Source organism: Papio anubis, chromosome 8 (genome assembly GCF_008728515.1).
Source record: "Papio anubis isolate 15944 chromosome 8, Panubis1.0, whole genome shotgun sequence".
In the NCBI taxonomy this organism is placed as follows: domain Eukaryota; kingdom Metazoa; phylum Chordata; class Mammalia; order Primates; family Cercopithecidae; genus Papio; species Papio anubis.
Genome location: NC_044983.1, coordinates 120534589 through 120552769, shown reverse-complemented (window position 1 = coordinate 120552769; position 18181 = coordinate 120534589). Strand labels below are relative to the sequence as shown.

Genomic DNA, 18181 nt, shown 5'->3' with positions numbered 1-18181 from the left:
CTGCTGGGAAATTTTCTGAGCACTTTGTGGAAACCGTTGGCTTTCAGAAATGGGCAGGCTGATTTGAACCAAAAATTAGACAAAATACAGAATTGCAACAATAGAAAGCAACTTAGAAAGAGGATCAAGCCAAGCAGATAAGCAAACTTTATAAAATCAGTTAACTGGGCTGTTCATCAAGTCAGTTCCCTAATTTCAAAAAGCCAAACCAAAGCAAAGCATGTTGACTTACATTGCTTCTTTAGTTCTTTCAGCTGTTGTTTAAACTGTACAAATTTTTCATTATTTTGAAAGTCTGCATCAGAATTCTTGTTCTGTAAAGCCAAAAATTTCTTCTCCACCAATAATTTTAAATCTGGTATTTTTTCTGGACGTTCTTCTTTTACCTAAGGGAGACAACAAAATAACCTGAGTTAAATGTTAACAATAATAGTGTTAACAAAGTTTTGCAACATTGTTTTTATCTCAGATAATTCAAAGCAAAAGATAGTAAGGTTGAAAACAATCTCTTGAACAAAGCACCAGAGAGGTTGGGACATGTTCTAGGACAGACTGCTGGCAAATATTGAAGGGACTCATTCATGCCAACTACTCATTCTATTTTGGCTTCCATAAGCTAGTGGCCCTTCAATGATCCTACTAACTTGTTGTCTTCTAATAACTACCAGGGACAATCACAAATGTGGCAACTTCATCAGACCTGAGCATCACCACCCAAGTCTGGTCAGTCCTCTCTCGCACTCACCAGTGGTTATTCCATCCTTCATACTCAACAATCCTTTTTTTTTTTTTTTTTTGGCCCTCCACCCTAGCAGGTGAGAGTCACTTCTACTTTACAAAAGTGGCTGGGGTTTTAGCCTTGACCTTCCATAACGTCCTGCTATGCCAAGGAATAAGTGTCCCCTGATTCTGTTCAAGGCTAAATTATCAACCCATGTTCTCCTCCATTCCCAATATTATAAAATCATTTCCCAATGTTATAAACTTTCAAATATGCAGAAAGGTTGATGGAAGAATATTGTGAACACTCATTCATCTACTTCCTAGGTGCCACAATCAACATTCTGCTCTGTGTGTGTTATCACATATCTATCCATTTATCTATTTCTCTATCCATTCTCAACCCTGTTCTTAATTACATCTTCTTCATCTCCTTTACAACAAACTTTCCTCTCTACGCGCTCTTTTCTCAAGAACCTTCACACAGGCCCTTCACACCCATTTTTTTAAAACAAACAACCTCTTATAATCCCACCTCCCTGCCCCCAGTTATTTTCTGTTCATATTCCACCTCCTTGGGGGAAAAAAGGAGCCACTCTTTCCACTTTCTCATCCTCCAGCTTTAGGCACTATAGTCAAGCTGCTGCCTCATCACTTCGCTGCAGCTGCTCTGCGTCAGGCCTTCATAATTGCTCCCTTTCATCACTGACCCTTTCCTGATGCTCCTGCTGCCAAGCAAAACTCACCAGACTCTCTATTGTGCCCCATACACTTTAGACAGACTTCTACTCCAGGAACACTCCAGGAATATTCAATTGCTTATTTTTATGCCTCTTTCCCCTAATAAAGTGTAAACTCCTTGAAAGATGTCTGATTTATCACGGTATTACCAGTGCCCAGCACACAGTAGGTAGTACTCAACATGTATTTCAAATAAGTTAATCTTATTAGCTCCAAATATACTCACCCACTAAAAGCCACGATTTATTAGCTGCCATTATTATTAACATACAGTACAATTTCTAGGCTGGAAGACAGCTTAGAGATAATCTAATCTTGATCTCCTCCCCCCAGTTTCACAAATAAATAAAACGATTTAGAACGAAGTCAAATGACTTATCTTCTACATCCAACTAGTCAGAGGTAATGCTAAGACAACAAGTTAGATAAAGAAAATTCTTGATATTGGTTCTAGTCAGTGGCATATATTCCTAATCTCTATGAATTTGAGTTATCAATGCATATGAATTCAGAAGATTATCTTCAAATATCTGCTTTAACTTTTGTCACAGAGAAAAAACATATAATCTTCTTTTGCTTAATTGCTATGCATTTTGATTACTAAATAGAAAATGAGAATTAAGCATGAAACCAAAATGTCTAAAATTTATATTTTAGTGTAGGAACTAACTGTCTTCTTGTATTGCTAACCCCCAAGTGCTGGATTCACCATTAAAGAGAGTTTTAGAAAACATGGAAAGGCTTTAATGACAAGTATTATATGTAATTAAGGATTTAACAGAAGTACTGTATGGCTAAAGAACCAATAAAGCTCAATTTGGAAAAGAGAAGATAGAAAGGCAATTTAATACTGCCTTATATCTCAAGAAAAAGAGCTATTATACATGGTGACTAGCTATCCTCTACCTGTACATAATAGAACAAAATGCAGGAAGTTCAAAATCGTAGCATCAAGAATTGAGAGCAGACCTAGAAAATAAATTGCTGGTTCTTTAGAATAGGATTATAGGCTCTCTTTCTGGATTTACAAAATAAAATGGACTCAAATCCACCTAAGATGTTAATGGTAACATTATAGGAAGGCATTCGGGTGAGCCTTGTCAAGGTGCAATCAGTCTGAAATTATTATGTAATCTGGGATGATCTAAGCAGATGATAAGTAAAATCTGAATGTTGTCTTCCAACAAAGTCTCTAACACAACCTACTTAATTTCCACAGTTCCACTACAACCATTGCTGAGGAGGTGAAGACTGAGTAGAGAGTGGGGGTGGAGGGGAGAGGCATTTTGAGGTCTGACAACATGACAACCTGAAATATGACTAGGAAAAGCTGAATAAACTAAATTTTTAGTGATTGACTGTGTTTTTCCCCCCATAACCAGAACCTTTAGAAAACTGCTGTAAAGCACATAAATTCACTGCTGTAAATGTCTTCTCTGAAAGTTTGAGTCTGCATGGCCATCCATTGCAAAGAGAACTTACTGTACTCTAGCTATCAAAATGAAATTTTAAAAAATTCAACTCATTATCTCTTTAAATCAATAAAATAAACGCGCACTATTTTTTAAAGGTTTCTTGCTTTGTTTGAATATCTAAGAGAAATAGATTAATGAGAGGAAAAAAATTGAGTGGCTGATCATGTAGTATGAAAAAGATAATAAAGATGACCCTCTTTCCCTAGGATAATTTTTTTTTTTTTTTTTTTTTTAATTAAAGAGACAGGGTCGGGCTCTGTCACCCAGGATGGAGTACAGTGGCATGATCACAGTTTACTGTAACCTTTAACTTCCCTGGACAAATTTCAAACACCTCAAAGAAATTTGAGTTGGAAAGAGAGGATCTATTAGATTATTAGGTCCATCCTTTCCCCAATAATAAAGTCTCCCCAGATACAGGACTTAGAATCTCAGTGAATTAAAAGATACTAGGTGTATTAATTTACTAGGGCTGCAATAACAAAGTATCACAGATTAGGTGGCTTAAACAACAGAAATTTATTTTGTCACAGTTCTAGAATCAAGAAGTCCAAGATCAAGGCATCAGCAGGGCTGGGTCCTATGGCATCACATGGTCTTCCCTCTACACAGGTCTGTGTCCAAATCTCCACTTAAGGACATCAGTCATATTGGATCAAGGCCCACTTACTGACCTCATGTTAACTTAATGACTTTTTTTTTTTTTTTTTGAGGCAGAGTCTCGCTCTGTCACCCAGGCTGGAGTACAGTGGCATGATCTCAACTCACTGCAAGCTCCACCTCCCGGGTTCACGCCATTCTCCTGCCTCAGCCTCCCAAGTAGCTGGGACTACAGGTGCCCGCCACTGCGCCTGCCACCACGCCCGGCTAATTTTTTGTATTTTTAGTAGAGACGGGGTTTCACCATGTTAGCCAGGATGGTCTCGATCTCCTGACCTTGTGATCTGCCCACCTCGGCCTCCCAAGTGCTGGGATTACAGGCATGAGCCACCGCGCCTGGCCAACTTAATGACTTCTTTAAAGACCTGATTCCAAATACAGTCAAATTCGGAGGTCCCACTAGGGGTTAGGACTTCAACATATGAATTTCAGAGAAACACAATACACTGGATTAATGTTTATAACATTATAATTTAAAAATGAGAGAAGCTACTGAGAAGTAAATAGTAGGTACCATACTTACATGATAAAAATTTAATTCTGCCCTTTGACAACAAAACGTCAGATTTTTCCGTACCACCCGCTTACTCATTCAGTATTCAGTGAGTGCTCTCTACGTGCTAAGCACTGTAGCTAAAATGAGAGTAGACCAGAAGAGTGGATCAGGAGCAGAGGGTCAACAGCTCTGGAAGCCAGATTATAGAACTGAGACCTGACCCAACAGGCAGTGAGAAAGACACTACAAGATTTCAAGGAGTAAAGTGATACTGAGAGTTAAAAAAAAAAAAAAAAAATTACTATCGTTAATGCCTGGAGGACACACAACTGACAGGGAAGGAGAGGGCAGTTGCTGCCATATGTTAACTAATGGCAAAGGGGCTGGCAACTGGGACGCTGTTTTTGAAGCAGAATCATCAACTCTTGTTGTGAGAGGAAGACAAGGGAGTCATGATGCCTCCAAGATATTTAATGTGGACAACTAGTCAAATGCTATTGTCTTGAGGAAAGCAGCAGAAATCACTGAAACCGTAAGACTTCGAAGTGAAGTTACCTAGTATGAAGCTGGAAACATTTAAAATGAGGGCATGGGAAAAAGAAGAGAGATGAAAAAGGAACTCTGAAAAACAAAAGAAGAAAACCAGCAATGAGGAATGCTACAGAAGAAAGGAAAGAGAAAATTTCCATTAGAGAAGTGCTTGTCCTTTGGGGAAAATGATGCAAGTGAGCTTAAGTAAGAAAAGGGCTAATCCTTAAATCCACGGGATTTAATCACAAGGCATTCTGCACACAGCGCTGGAATTATGGCTCCATGAAGCTTCTCTCAGACAAGGGTTATGTCCCTGGTGTCTGGCACACTGCCTGTTGCACTGTGGGTGCTCAGATGATGTGGGTGAATGAGTAAATTATAGGAAGGCTAAATACACTGTGTTGAGATGAGAAAGGGGTTAACGGAGTTGCGTGTGAACCAATGTATAAAGTTTGACGGCAAAGGAAGAACAAGATGAGAAGCAGATCAAGGGAATGAGAGTGCTAAAGATACTTGTTTATTTGTATAGAGGAACAGGAGCTAGAAGTTGTTATGATGGAGAAGAAAAAACTTGGAGCTTGGGATCAGACAGATCTGAATCCACTCTGGGTATGGATCTTAAGACAATCCCCTGGGCCTTGAAATTCTCTCCTCTCTTAATTAGGAATCAGGAACACCCACCTCAATGCTGTGAAGACTTAACTAAACTAAGCCTGTGTTTAACTCTGGCCCATAGTAAATGATCAAAAACTTTTATTCTTTTCCTTCTAACTTCAGCAGAGACTTCAACATAGTTGTGGGATGAGGAGGAGCTGACAAAGAAACATACATAAAAAACTATTAAGAGAAACCAAGTAACAAATTTCATTTGAGAAAACCATTCCAGTACCAGGGCAAAAAATAGAGAAGTCTGCAACCAGCTGGGAAAGCATGTCAATTGTCTTTACAGGTGTCAGAAATGCCTATGGGGCTAGACAAGCAAGGATATGAGGAAACTCACAATAAGTGCAGGCCCATAGGAAGTGCTGAGGACTGTGTGAAGTAGATGGTACAAGCCCCAGATAAGAGGAAAGCTGTTACTTGACCGCCAATGCCTACTGCCAGGTAAGAAGGCAAGCCCGGGCTTTTCCAGGACAGTTAGAAACCGGGATCTTTATGAGACATTCTTCTGGTTTTTAAGACAATGTATAGTATCGCTGTGAGGTAAATAAATGAAGCAATAAAGCACTCACCTGTCTGATGCAGAAAATATTCAATAACGAGTAGCTGTTAGTATTGTTACTATTAGTATCTATCTATATATATCTCCAGTGTTGCTGAATACACAGGTCTGTAGCTCATCAAGACTGACATAAAAACACCCACGTGGAGCAACCAGTGTATGGATTTTAATGGAAACCATGGAAGTGAAGGGGATCACCAAGGAGACTGAATAAATATAGAAACAACAACAACAACAAAAGGACCAAGACCGAACTCTGGAGGATATCACATTTTAAGGGCAGCTAGAAGAGTTTAAAAAGAAAAAGTTAAGAGTTAAGAAACAACCAAAAGAAAATATCCACAAAGTTTAGGAAGGAATTTTGAGATCTGTCAAATGCTGCAGAGAAATCAAGCTAAATAAGACGTGAAAAGTATGCATTAGACTTTTGAGTCACTAGAGACTCTAGCAAGAGCAGACATATGCACAAAGGCTCACTCCAAATATCCAGGTGTTTGTTTAATGAATTGTTTCAAAAAGAAGGAAACAGTAACAGGGAGAAACACGCAAATTCCCAGAAATTCCACAGACTCTTCAATGAATTGCTCATTTTAGCTCAAATCACTTGTGAATACTTAGCTACATGTAATCAGAACCCAACACCCCTATGACTGCAGTATTTCTCTATGTCAGCAAGGAGAAGGTAATCAATGAGTTGACTGTTAGGAACTAAGTTAGGCCTCCAAATGGCTCTGTCCTTATAAACAGAGGCTTGTTTTAGAAAAAAAGATAATGGTAGAAACAAAAAGCCGAACTCAGTCCTTACCTATGCTGAAACTACATATTATTTTCACCATATTTTAACGCAAACATTAAATGTATTTATATGACGATAATATAACTCACTTCTTTCAAACAATATTGTATGCATATGTAATTACTTAAAGTGTGTCATTTTATTGCCACAGGGCAACGTCAAAGTCTCCTCCTATTCCAATTATCATTATTGCCTTATAACCATCGTTTCACTGGGAAGGGAGATCACAGGGGCTAAGGATATTAATGAGCTGAGTCATTCACACACTTTTTGAATCATGTGAGAATCTAGTATAAAATTAGTCATTCCTGTAACTGAACCAAGACCCAGATTGATTGACTTTCTCCAAAACAGCCATTGTTAGATGTCTGCCTCCCAAAATAACACATACTCAGTGATTGACATTTTGGAAACGACACAGCCTTCAGAAGTTTATCACAGACACATACTAGTGATAAGTAGTTTGCTTTGTGTTCTGCTTAGTACTAGTACTCTAAGTATTCCAACTTTTTATTCCAAGTTTTAATTTGTAGTGATCTAAGGTTATGGAACTGCTTTCATGCTGGAAATCCAGAGGGAATTGCCTCAATTGATCCTAGAACATTCATTCAACAAATAATTACTGAGTCCCAGCTGGGTGCCAGGCATTATGCTAAGCACCAAGACATTTATGGAAGATGGCCCACACTTTATGACACACCACCAACCCAACTTGCCGTGCACAGGGTAAATTTATATAGGCCAACACTGTCTCCACCTTTATATAGCAAAAAAACTTGGTAAAGTTGTTTTTAAAAGGCATGCCTAAGCTGAGAATCATCATGCTTTCACTGGGTATAACCTAATTGCATGTATATATGGACACACTATATTTTCTAGAGTTAGTATATTGCCTCTGTCCTATTTAAAAATCACACACACTAATGATGACCAGCATGGATTATACCTCTTCATCTCCTGCCAGTTTCTGTTGCCAGTTGCACAACCTACACTGAACTCTATTGGACCAAATTACCTGTAGCTGAGTGTGTTTCCTACTGCCACTATTTAGCATGGTTTTGACTTTTGACAAAACACTTAAGAGAGAATACTTCCTTGTTGAGCATTACGACACATCAAATGGACTTTATGGTTTGCCAAGGTGTTGTAATACACTATTATTAAGTAGCAGCCAACCAAACATGGAAACACCTTTCCTCCTTCAAGCCTTTTGGAAAAATTGTGAAAATGAATAAGCTTAAACATGGGTAAGAATGCTATTTGTCTAGTTCTAATGGACTAGTCTTATTGGAATAGACAGTTGTCTAACAGATGGAAGCTGAATGAGGCAACCTGCCATCTATGTGCATCTGTTACTAAACATTTATGCTGTTAAAAATTACTCCAATAAATTTCCCATGGCACTATGCCCACTATAAGATGATGACCAACCGGAATGATTTATTTACACAGAATATAGCATTTGGATTCCCATATTGGTGGAAAAGAAACCAAACTGATTTTACATCTCTGGGGTTTTTGTGTTGTTTTGGCAGAAATTCATAGAAACATGCATTATTTATTTATTCATTTATTCATTCAATAAATATTTACTGAACATCTACCACATGTGGGAACCATGCTAGGCCTTGGAGATGTTATAACAAACAGACTAAAGTGGTCCCCATTGTCCTCAGAGGCTTTTGATCTAGTGGGGGAAACAAATATTCAAATATCAAGCAGATTATCGCAAACTATAAAAAGTGTTGGGAAGGAAATATATCAAGTGCTGGGAGAACATACAGCAACATAACTATTCAGAATACCATTTCACAGGCAATCTTTTTAACAGTGCTCAATGTAAACACAGGTCACACTGAGGGCAAGGTGAAATGAGGATTATTATTATTGTTGTTAAAACACTTTGCACTTACACAGCACCTTTCGTCTGAGTGGTTCAAAGCCTTATATACACAAAAATATCATTATCCCAATTTCACAGATATGAGGAATAGGCAGCTCGCAATAGTTAAGCGTCTTGCCCAAGGTCATAGTGAGTCAGTGTCAGCCAGTTTCAACTCATTCAAACCTCCGTTCATCTTAAATGTTTTACTTTGCTTGTGCCTCCAAGTAACAACTCAGAATGGACTTAATTTTATGAAAACATACATGATTTCAGACATACATGCTAACTTTTAGTGGTCACTTGTCAGTCTTCGTATGAAAAGACACATATTCTGAATATGAAACTGCCTTTCCTATCCACCACACCTCTGCCATCCACAGAATGACTGAATGCCTCATTCATCGCCATGGTATCTCACTCAAGATTTAACAGTGAAAGAGTACAACGATGGAATGATGCTAATGGGATTTACTGTTCTTACCACATACCCTATCATCTAGAAGATCATCTTTCAGAATGCTGAAATCATCTTCTGAAGATTCAGTTCCAAATAAAATTAGATAGGGTGGTGTCTCCCAAGATGCTCAGAACCAGTGAATACTACAAAACATTGTTTCCCCCACAGCCATAATACAGGGCCCAGTAACCAAGGGACAGAAGCAGAATTAGTTACACATCTTCTCCTCCCCCTCATCACACCTAACGACCAACTTGCAATTCCCCATCACTGCGCCTCTGGTTCTGCTTGTTTAACAGTCTCAGCACCCAAGTGAAGAATGATTTCACCAAGGGACTCAACAATGCCTCCACTGACTTGGAAGCTTAAACTGCAACCTAGCAATTCTGAACTCCTCATGACACAGAACAGGGACAAAAAGGGAGGTGACAGAATTGGTTGTGTTAATGAATCTTGATTATCAAGGGTAAAGAAGATTGCTGCAACAGAATGAGAGAAGGGAAGTATGTGTCTGGAATCTGGAACACCTCTTGGTTTGACCACATCTAGCGGTAAAAGATAATGGAAGATAGAAACAACTCCATACAGGCAGGACCACCAACGACTCAAAGCCCCCTTCCCTACCTATGAATGACAGTCTAAAGTGTTGTCAGATAAAAGTCAGTCAGATAAAAATCTACCATTAGCTGAGAGCTGGCTGAGGGCAAAAAGAACATGGAATGAGTGATGGAGGAAGGGAGTTAAAAATACAACTTTGGATCAGAACCAATAGCAAAAGCTAAGACTGAAGTATCTACTCATATTTATTATTTGGTCTGACATACACACATTTATGTTTTTAACTAATTTCCCCTTCTCCTTCTCTCCTAATGTTTTATAAAAATAAGTTGGTGGCTCACTAGATGTAGAGTGACATAAGAGAACCTTAACAAAAGGAATAAGCCCAGCTCAGATATTTTGGACTTCAAGGTGGAAACGGTACCTGGTGAGATGTATCATTCCCCCTTTTGGGGAGGGGGAGAGCATGTTTTTCACTTTTAGAAAAAATAGCTGCAACACGTTAGGAGGAAACATTTTGTTGTTGCTGCCACTATTTTTGTAAATTTAAGTCTGGGAAAAAAGTATACACAGAGGTTGAGTAGCCAAGCTTACCTGTCTAGAACTATTTGAACATTTATCCTAAATCTGGGAATTTCTCACCCTAGGAGTAGTATTTCACTGCAGTAAGAACCAGAAATTCTCTTGGCTTTCCCTGCAGCAAGCATACAGATATGCCACCTCAGTCCTTTGCCTGTAAGACTTTAATTCTTGAGAATGACACGAGGGAGGTGCAGCACAGAGGGTGCTGGCAACAGACCCTGGAACCAGATTATCTAGGTATTTAACCTTTAAATCCCAGTTCTGCCTTGTATTAGCTGTGTAATCTTCGGCAAGTTACTTCACCACTCAGAAAATCAATTTCTTCATCTATAATCTACTTAACCCTTGAGTATTACATGAATTAATGTAGATAAAGAATTTAGAGTTTTAAAATACAGTAGCCAACATGGTCATTAAAATCTAAACGAATTAAATAAAATTAAAAACTGAGTTCCTCGGTCACACTGCCAAGTGCTCCAGTGTTCAATAGCTCTCTTTGGACGTGGCTTGTGACTACCACTCTGGACACAGCAGATATAGAACATTTCCATCACTGCAGGAAGAGGCACTGGGAAGTGCTGACATAGAGAATACTTTCTAGTACTCGGTAAGCACTCAAATGATAATAGCTGCTATTATTATTACTGGTATTCTTACGGTCACATTGTTGTTATCATTATCATAGCAAGTTTAAGATGCAGCCAGAGAAAATCTGGTAGAAGAGATGAACAAGAAGCAATTTAAATGCTGTAATCTGATCAGAATTAACAGCAGTATAAGTAGCAGCAGCTGCTCTCAACTGTCTATTATTGGCAAGGTACCGAGGTAAGCACTTCACATAGATTATTTTATTTAACCCTCCCCCAAACAAATAACATCAGAGGTAAGAATGAATACATCCTATGTTATTGATTAGGAACTGAAGCTAAGGAGTGGTCTAACTACAAGGTGCTGAAGAGCTCAGTATTGGAGCTGGGACTCACTGCATTAGCAGGTCTGTTATATTGCTAAGTCCATGACATAACTACTACCCTAGACCTCAGCTATTTACTTAGAGCCTATTAGGAGCCACACACTACTCCAGATGCTGGGAACACAGCTGTCAAGAGACCCAGTTCCTGCCCTTGTGGAGTTAGTATTCTACTTGAGTAGAAGAATAATAAGAAAATATGTAACTAGCCAAATGGTAATAAGTACCATGGAGAACAATTAAGCGGAGTGAAGATGAGTGAGCTCTTCTGTGATGGACGGTCAAGGCAGGCTTCAGTGAAAAGATGACATCTGAACCAGAGACCTAAAGAAAATGAGGGGGTGAGCCATATAGTTGGAGTCACAGTAAAAAGGGTTTGGGGAGTAATGGGGATGAGGTCAGAAGTATTAATCAAAGCACGGTGTGAAGTGGGACAGATGACGGAGGGTAAAGCTTTTCTTCTGAGAGAGATGTGTGAAGGTTTTGCACAAAATAGTAAGAACTTCTGATTTTCTTTTTAAAAGGGTCATTGTGGCTGTTAGGATGAGAACTTTAGGGGAGGAGGAGCAGAAGCAGGAGACCAGTCAGTAGGCTGCTGCAGGTATCCAGGTAAAAGGTGATGATGGCATGGATTAGGGAGACAGTAGGAGAAACAATGAGAGGTGGTCAGGTCAAACTCTAAATACATGTTGTAGGCAGAAATAATAATGTTGGCCAGGCGCGGTGGCTCACGTCTGTAATCCCATCGCTTTGGGAGGCCAAGCCAAGCGGATGACCTGAGGTCAGGAGTTTGAGACCAGCCTCGCCAACATAATGAAACCCCATCTCTTCTAAAAACACAAAAGTTAGTTGCGCATGGTGGTACATGCCTGTAAATCCCAGCTACTCAGGAGGCTGAGGCAGGAGAATTGCTTGAACCCGGGAGGCGGAGTTTGCAGTGAGCCAAGATAGCGCCATTTGCACTCCAGCCTACCCAAGAGGCCAAGAGAGCAAGACTCTGTCTCAAAAAAAAAAAAAAAAAGAAAGAAAGAATAAGGTTTATTGATGGACTGGATATGGGTATGGGCTGTGAAAAAATTAAGGAACTAAGGGCAACTCTGGATTTTGGTCTAATTAAAAATGGAATAGTAATACTGCCATTTTCTAAGATGGGGAAGTCAGGAAGAAGAGCTGGTTTTGGAGAAAAACAAGGGTTTAGTTTTGGAAGGAATGGAATAGTAATACTACCACTTTCTAAGATGGGGAAGTCAGGAGGAACAGCTGATTTTGGAGAAAAACAAGGGTTTAGTTTTGGAAGGTTAAATGTGCAATGCCTATGAGAATGAAATAAAGTGAAAACGAAGAGAAGACAGTTATACGTCTGAGACGCGGTTTTGGAGAGAGGACTAGGTTACAGCTACAAATGCTATGAAAAAATGATTAACTTCATGATGTTATGAGAGCACATGAGAGTAATCCACTTGGCAAACAGAGATGGGATGATGTCAGAGCAGGCTGTAAGAAAGGAGCTAGCCTCAGTCTGTGAAGAGTAAGAAAGAGTCAGCTATTTGGAAATGAAAAAAAAGCACTCCCAGTAGATAGTGTGTGCTAAGGCCAGAGGCAAGAGAACATTCAAAGAGCTAGTGTAAAAGAATAGTACAAAATGAGACTAGAGAGGTAAGGAGGGGTTGTATACCACGTAAAGAAGTTTGAGCTTACAGCTGAAAGTAACAAGGAAAAACTGAAGAAGGTAAAGTTATGGAAAAGGCAGGCAAAAAAAAAATCAAATGTTCACTTTAGAAAGATCTCGTGGGCTACCAGATAAGAAACATAGGAGAAGAGAACAACTGTGTGCAGCCAGTGTGCCCACAGGGACTGAAGACTGTGAACATGGGAATGGAGGTAGGTGAATTAATTTGAGAAGCAGGAAAATTTGGAGATGGAATGTAAAATGTTAGGAGCTAGGGGAAGTAAGGACGACAACAGATTTCTGATAGGAGAAACTGGGTAGATGATATTACCATTTATGAAGTTACAGAATCCCAGGAGAAAATCACGGGGAAAACGTCATTGTGGGACACGAATTTAACAAGCCTATAGCACATTTAAGTGGAGAATGTCAAATCTATCACTAAGCTCATGTGTGTGGTTCTCAGATGAGAAATCTAGAATGGAAATAAAGATCTGGGACTCAGCAGCATAAAGACAGCAATTTAAGTTATGAGCATAGATGCTATTTCTCAGGAACAGTATGCAGTGTGAGAAAGGAAGAAAATCAAAGAACGGGTAGGAATAGCAAGCTTTACTGAGTGAAGAGATGAAGTAGGATCTACCAAAGAAATTATGGAGGAGTGACCAGAAGCTAGAAGAAAAAACAGATGTGTTGTCATGAAAGTCAGGGGAAAATTAAAATTCAGGAAGGAAGGAGCAGTTGTCAATAGCAGAGAGGTCAAATAAGAGAACGACTGAAGAATATTCTCTGGATTTGTTACTAGGTGTGTAACCCTGGGTGAGTCACATAACTGCGAGCCCTAGTTTCCTCATCTACACAAAAATGCTCTTATTATCTACTACACCCTGGTTGAGAATACATGGTAATGTGTAGAAAGCACCTCAAACAGTGTTAGACACACTAGGCATTACAAACAGGTTTCATTCTTATTACCACGTATCTTCTGTTTGTCAGATAGGCAGGCCAAAGTAACAAGAAGAACAAGGGTTGAAAGCACCAAACTATACCTATAGTCTGAAAGCCTGTGTGCCCTCCAAATTCATACGATGAAATCCTAACTCTCAGGTGATGGTATTAGGAGGTGAGGGCTCTGGGAAGAGATTAGGGCACGAGGGCAAAGCCCTCATGAATGGGACTGGTGCCATCATAAAAGAGGCCCCCGAGAGCTTGTTTTCTCATTCCATCTTGTGAGGACATAGGCAGAAGGTGCCACTAAGAACCAGAAACTAGGCCCTCACCAGATGCTAAACATGCCAGCACCTTCATCATAGATTTCCCAGACTCTAGAACTGTGAGAAATACATGTCTGTTGTTCATAAGCTACCTGTTTATGGTATTCCGTTACAGCAGGCCAAATGAACCAAGACAAATGTCCATGGAGTTCAACAGACAATTTGAGAAAGGGCAACTGGGAGAAAAGACTCTAGACAGTATTTTTCCTTTTCTTCCACCCTCCTCCCAGTGTTTCCTTTCTCACTCCTTCTAAATGCAGCTTATAACACAGAAATTTCCAAGAGCTTGTCAATGGAATCTATTTAAGCATATCTTAGCATTTATACAAAGAACAGTGTTTTGCTGCCATTCACTACAATCTTCATGAGCTTGTGATATAGACGTTATGCTCTTAAGAAGAGACAGCTTAAACTCATGAGCAGTCCACAAAAAAATATAAAATCTTTCACAGAAATTAAACCCATCGACTAGTGATTTCAAAAATTCTTCCAACAGGTTTTGAAATGATAAGCCAGGTAATATTTATCAAATGAAAAACCCTAACTATATGATTACGGAGACCTTTGAACAACCAAACTGACTTTCAGCTTGGTTTCGACGTTGACAAAATGAGTCACAGAGAAGTTTCCCAGATGGCATTCAACATATATTTTCCTATCAAGGATTAAAGTTCTGTCTACCCTTTCCTGTCCTCACCTCCTCAAAGACATCACAGCATGTGGAACTGAGAAAACAACTTCCCCCAATGCTTGCATTTCTAATGTAGAAAACATGTTTCCTTAAAAAAAAAAAAAAAAAAAAACTTAAAAGAAAAAAATAAAAGAATTCCACTGATTTTTCTCCCCAATCTAGCCTTAACTATTCCCATCCCTTTAGCATAATTTCTTTCATAGACTCTTTGCCTTAGGATTGACTTTGCAATTTTTTTTTTTTTTTTTTTTTTGAGACAGAGTCTTGCTCAGTCGCCAGGCTGGAGTGCAGTGGCGCGATCTCAGCTCACTGCAACCTCCGCCTCCTGGGTTCAAGCAATTCTCATGCCTCAGCCTCCCGAACCTGGCTAATTTTTGTATTTTTAGTAGAGATGGCGTTTCACCATGTTGGCCAGGATGGTCTCGATCTCCTGACTTCATGATCCACCTGCCTCAGCCTCCCAAAATCCTGGGATTACAGGCATAAGCCACCGTGCCTGGCCTTGACTTTGCAATTCTTTTAATGCAACTCTCAATATACAAAGCCTATATTACGTTCCCTTTCCTAACTGCTTATTCTGTTTTACATCAAATTCAAGATTTCCAGCAATCAAATTTCTAACTAATGAGAATCTCAACTTTCTTCTACATATTTAGATAAACCTCCCTTTACTACACAACTCAGTAGTGGTTGGTCATACCAAAGCTTATCTGGTAAAGAGCCATCTTGCACTAGAATCGAAACAGCCACTAAAGGCACAGTGAAAGAAGTCTGCCTTGCCCCAGTCTTTGTGTGAGAGTACATGTGGAGGGGAGATGAGGTGGGAGACAGTGGAGGAGGATCCACATATGTGGTGCTCTTTTTTTGAAACATCTTACTCTGTCAGCCAGGCTGGAGTGCAGTGGCACCTTTATAACTCACTGCATCCTTAAACTCCTGGGCTCAAGTGATCCTCCTGCCTTGGCCTCATGAGTAGCTAGGACTACAGGTGCGTGTCACCAGCCTGGCCAACTTTGTGTTATTTATCCTGAGGAATGTAAAAGACTTGCGGGGAGAATGGAGATGGAATAGTGCTAAGTCTCATGGAAGTCCTTTCTTATTGAGGCACTCTAAAGCAGGAAGACCAGCCTTCCATAGCTGGGACCACTAGGGAGTACCCCAGCTAGATGGGAGCAGAAGCGTCTTCCCTGGGTCCTCCAGTCACACCCTCCACAACTAGAGGATCTTAAGAATCAAAAGAACTAATTCACCAAAAAGACAGGAAAATGTGAATTGTTTCTTTCTTCCGTTCTTGCTAAGCATCCATTAAAAAAAATCTATTTAGGGCCAGGTGCGGTGGCTCACACCTGTAGTCCCAGCACTTTGGGAGGCCAAAGCAGGGAGACCGCTTGAGGTCAGGAGTTTGAGGCCAGCCTGGTCAACATGATGAATCCCCATCTGTACTAAAGATACAAAAATTAGCCAGGTGTGGTGGTATGCACCTGTAATCCCAGCTACTTGGGAGGCTGAGGCATGAGAATCTCTTGAACCCAGGAGGCAGAGGTTGCAGTAAGCTGAGATCGTGCCACTGCACTCCAGCCTGGTGACAGAGCAAGACTCTGTCTCAAAACAAAACAACAACAAAACGTATTTAGTATGACTATAGTAACTGAAAAGATAAGCAAAAACATCTATTTTGAGATCATAACATTTTTTCAAATCCATGAATTAACTTCCAAAGTGCCATGAGTTTTCTAATAGTAAGTCTGATTTCAAATCCCTTCTCTTTACACTGTACCACATGTCTACAGTCCAGAATGAGGGCAATCCAAGGATATGAGGCTGAATCTTTTCCCTGTTATCACATCTCACCTAACACAATAAAGATTATGAAATTTTTAATACTCCATCAGTTTATTAATGCTCTTTATCCTTTACCTGCTCACCTGCTCTGTTCACTCCCATCTTGCAGCCTATCAAAATCTCTGGCACCGCCTTCACTGTAATTAATGTGGCTTCCTGATATCTGAAGTTACTTCCCACTAGCACACCTATCAAACTGCCTTTTGCCTTCTAATTCTCCTCCATTTAGAAAGATTTTCTGACTAAATGAAAATGAATTCTATCTATCACAAGCCTAATCAAAAAACTGCTGTAGTATAGAAAAATAAAACAATAAACAAAATAAAAACCACACTTAGATGCTGCCTAACATATAGAGTACTTCTGAAAATAACGTATATAATTTTGATTCTCATTGATTAGAGAGATTAAATTACTTCTCCAAGCCAAACAATAGCTGATGGAACTGAGACTACAGTGTGGCCACCAAGTCTGCAAATAGATAATACTATTCCATATTGCACTGTAAGATAATATCATTAAACCACTGTTTCCAGATGTGATGGCCACCCAGTAAAATCCAGATTTTCTAGTTATAATCCAGTTTCCTTAATTCTCCCATATATTTTACTCTGAAAGTGCTGAAGAAGGCAGCACTCATTGGAAAATACTATCTTATATCAGAATGACATTTAAACGTTTTTAAACCAGTTTTCATATTGTTTTCCAATTTAATTTCACAACTACCTTGTGCATGAAGATGAAAAGAGGCAATTAATATTTTCTCAATGCCTGCTACGTGAGGCTTCATCTTTTGAAGGCATAATTTAAGCACTTAACCTACATTATCTCATTTAATCCTTGCCACATTCCTATGAGGTATCACTGTTCTCTTTTTACAGATAACGAAATTGAAGGTTTATGAAGACAAGTCACTAACCCAGTGTCACACTGTTAGGTCAGGGAGAAACAAGGAGGAGGTTTGGTCTTCTGACTCCCATTGCAGTATCCTTTTCACTATTCAGTGAAACATTTTTACATGTCCCATATAATGCCACATACGGACCTTATCACTGTCTTCTATCATAGAGACTTATCCCTCACTGCTTCTAAGAATTGATCATGAAAAAATCTGCAGGCTAACCCGGCAAGAAGAAAACAATTATTCAACCGGAGATAACTGAATACCGCCTAGCTCATAACAAGCACTGGAGACAAGTTAGCTAGGCTTGCTATTATTATGGCAAGAACTGAATATTTTAATAAATAGAAACATAAACCATATCATTAAAGCTAGAAAAAAGTTTATTTCATTTTTATTTTACTTTAAATTCCTAAAATTCCTTCATATTCATAGCACTATCGCTTTAAAAATATAACACAAACAAAGTTTTAAAGGGGTGAATACTACTGGCTTTTCAGAAGTTTTTCTTCTTTTTAATATAACCGTAACATGTAACAATATTCTTTGCTTCAAATAGTTCTTTAATTCTAACAGAATCCCTCTCTAACACATGCCACATCAGTGTGAGGAGTCACTTTTTGTTTGGACTAAATTTCCCAAAACTTTACCTTTGGAAAATTTACAATAAGAAATGTACAAAATCATAAATATACTTTATAACCAAGACTC

General features: G+C 39.2%; 1 protein-coding gene across 3 annotated transcripts in view; it reads right to left on the bottom strand.

The window, feature by feature from the left end:
* NSMCE2 (NSE2 (MMS21) homolog, SMC5-SMC6 complex SUMO ligase) overlaps window positions 1-18181 on the bottom strand; it is a 270450-nt gene that overhangs the window by 182641 nt on the left and 69628 nt on the right. For all 3 annotated transcript variants that reach the window (XR_002524113.2, XM_009213569.4, XM_009213568.3), the window contains exon 4: window positions 233-386. Coding sequence is in view for 2 of the 3 variants with exons in the window: in XM_009213569.4 (XP_009211833.1) it covers window positions 233-386 (154 nt within the window). In the remaining variant the exon portion in view is untranslated. The remainder of the gene's footprint in view (window positions 1-232; window positions 387-18181) is intronic.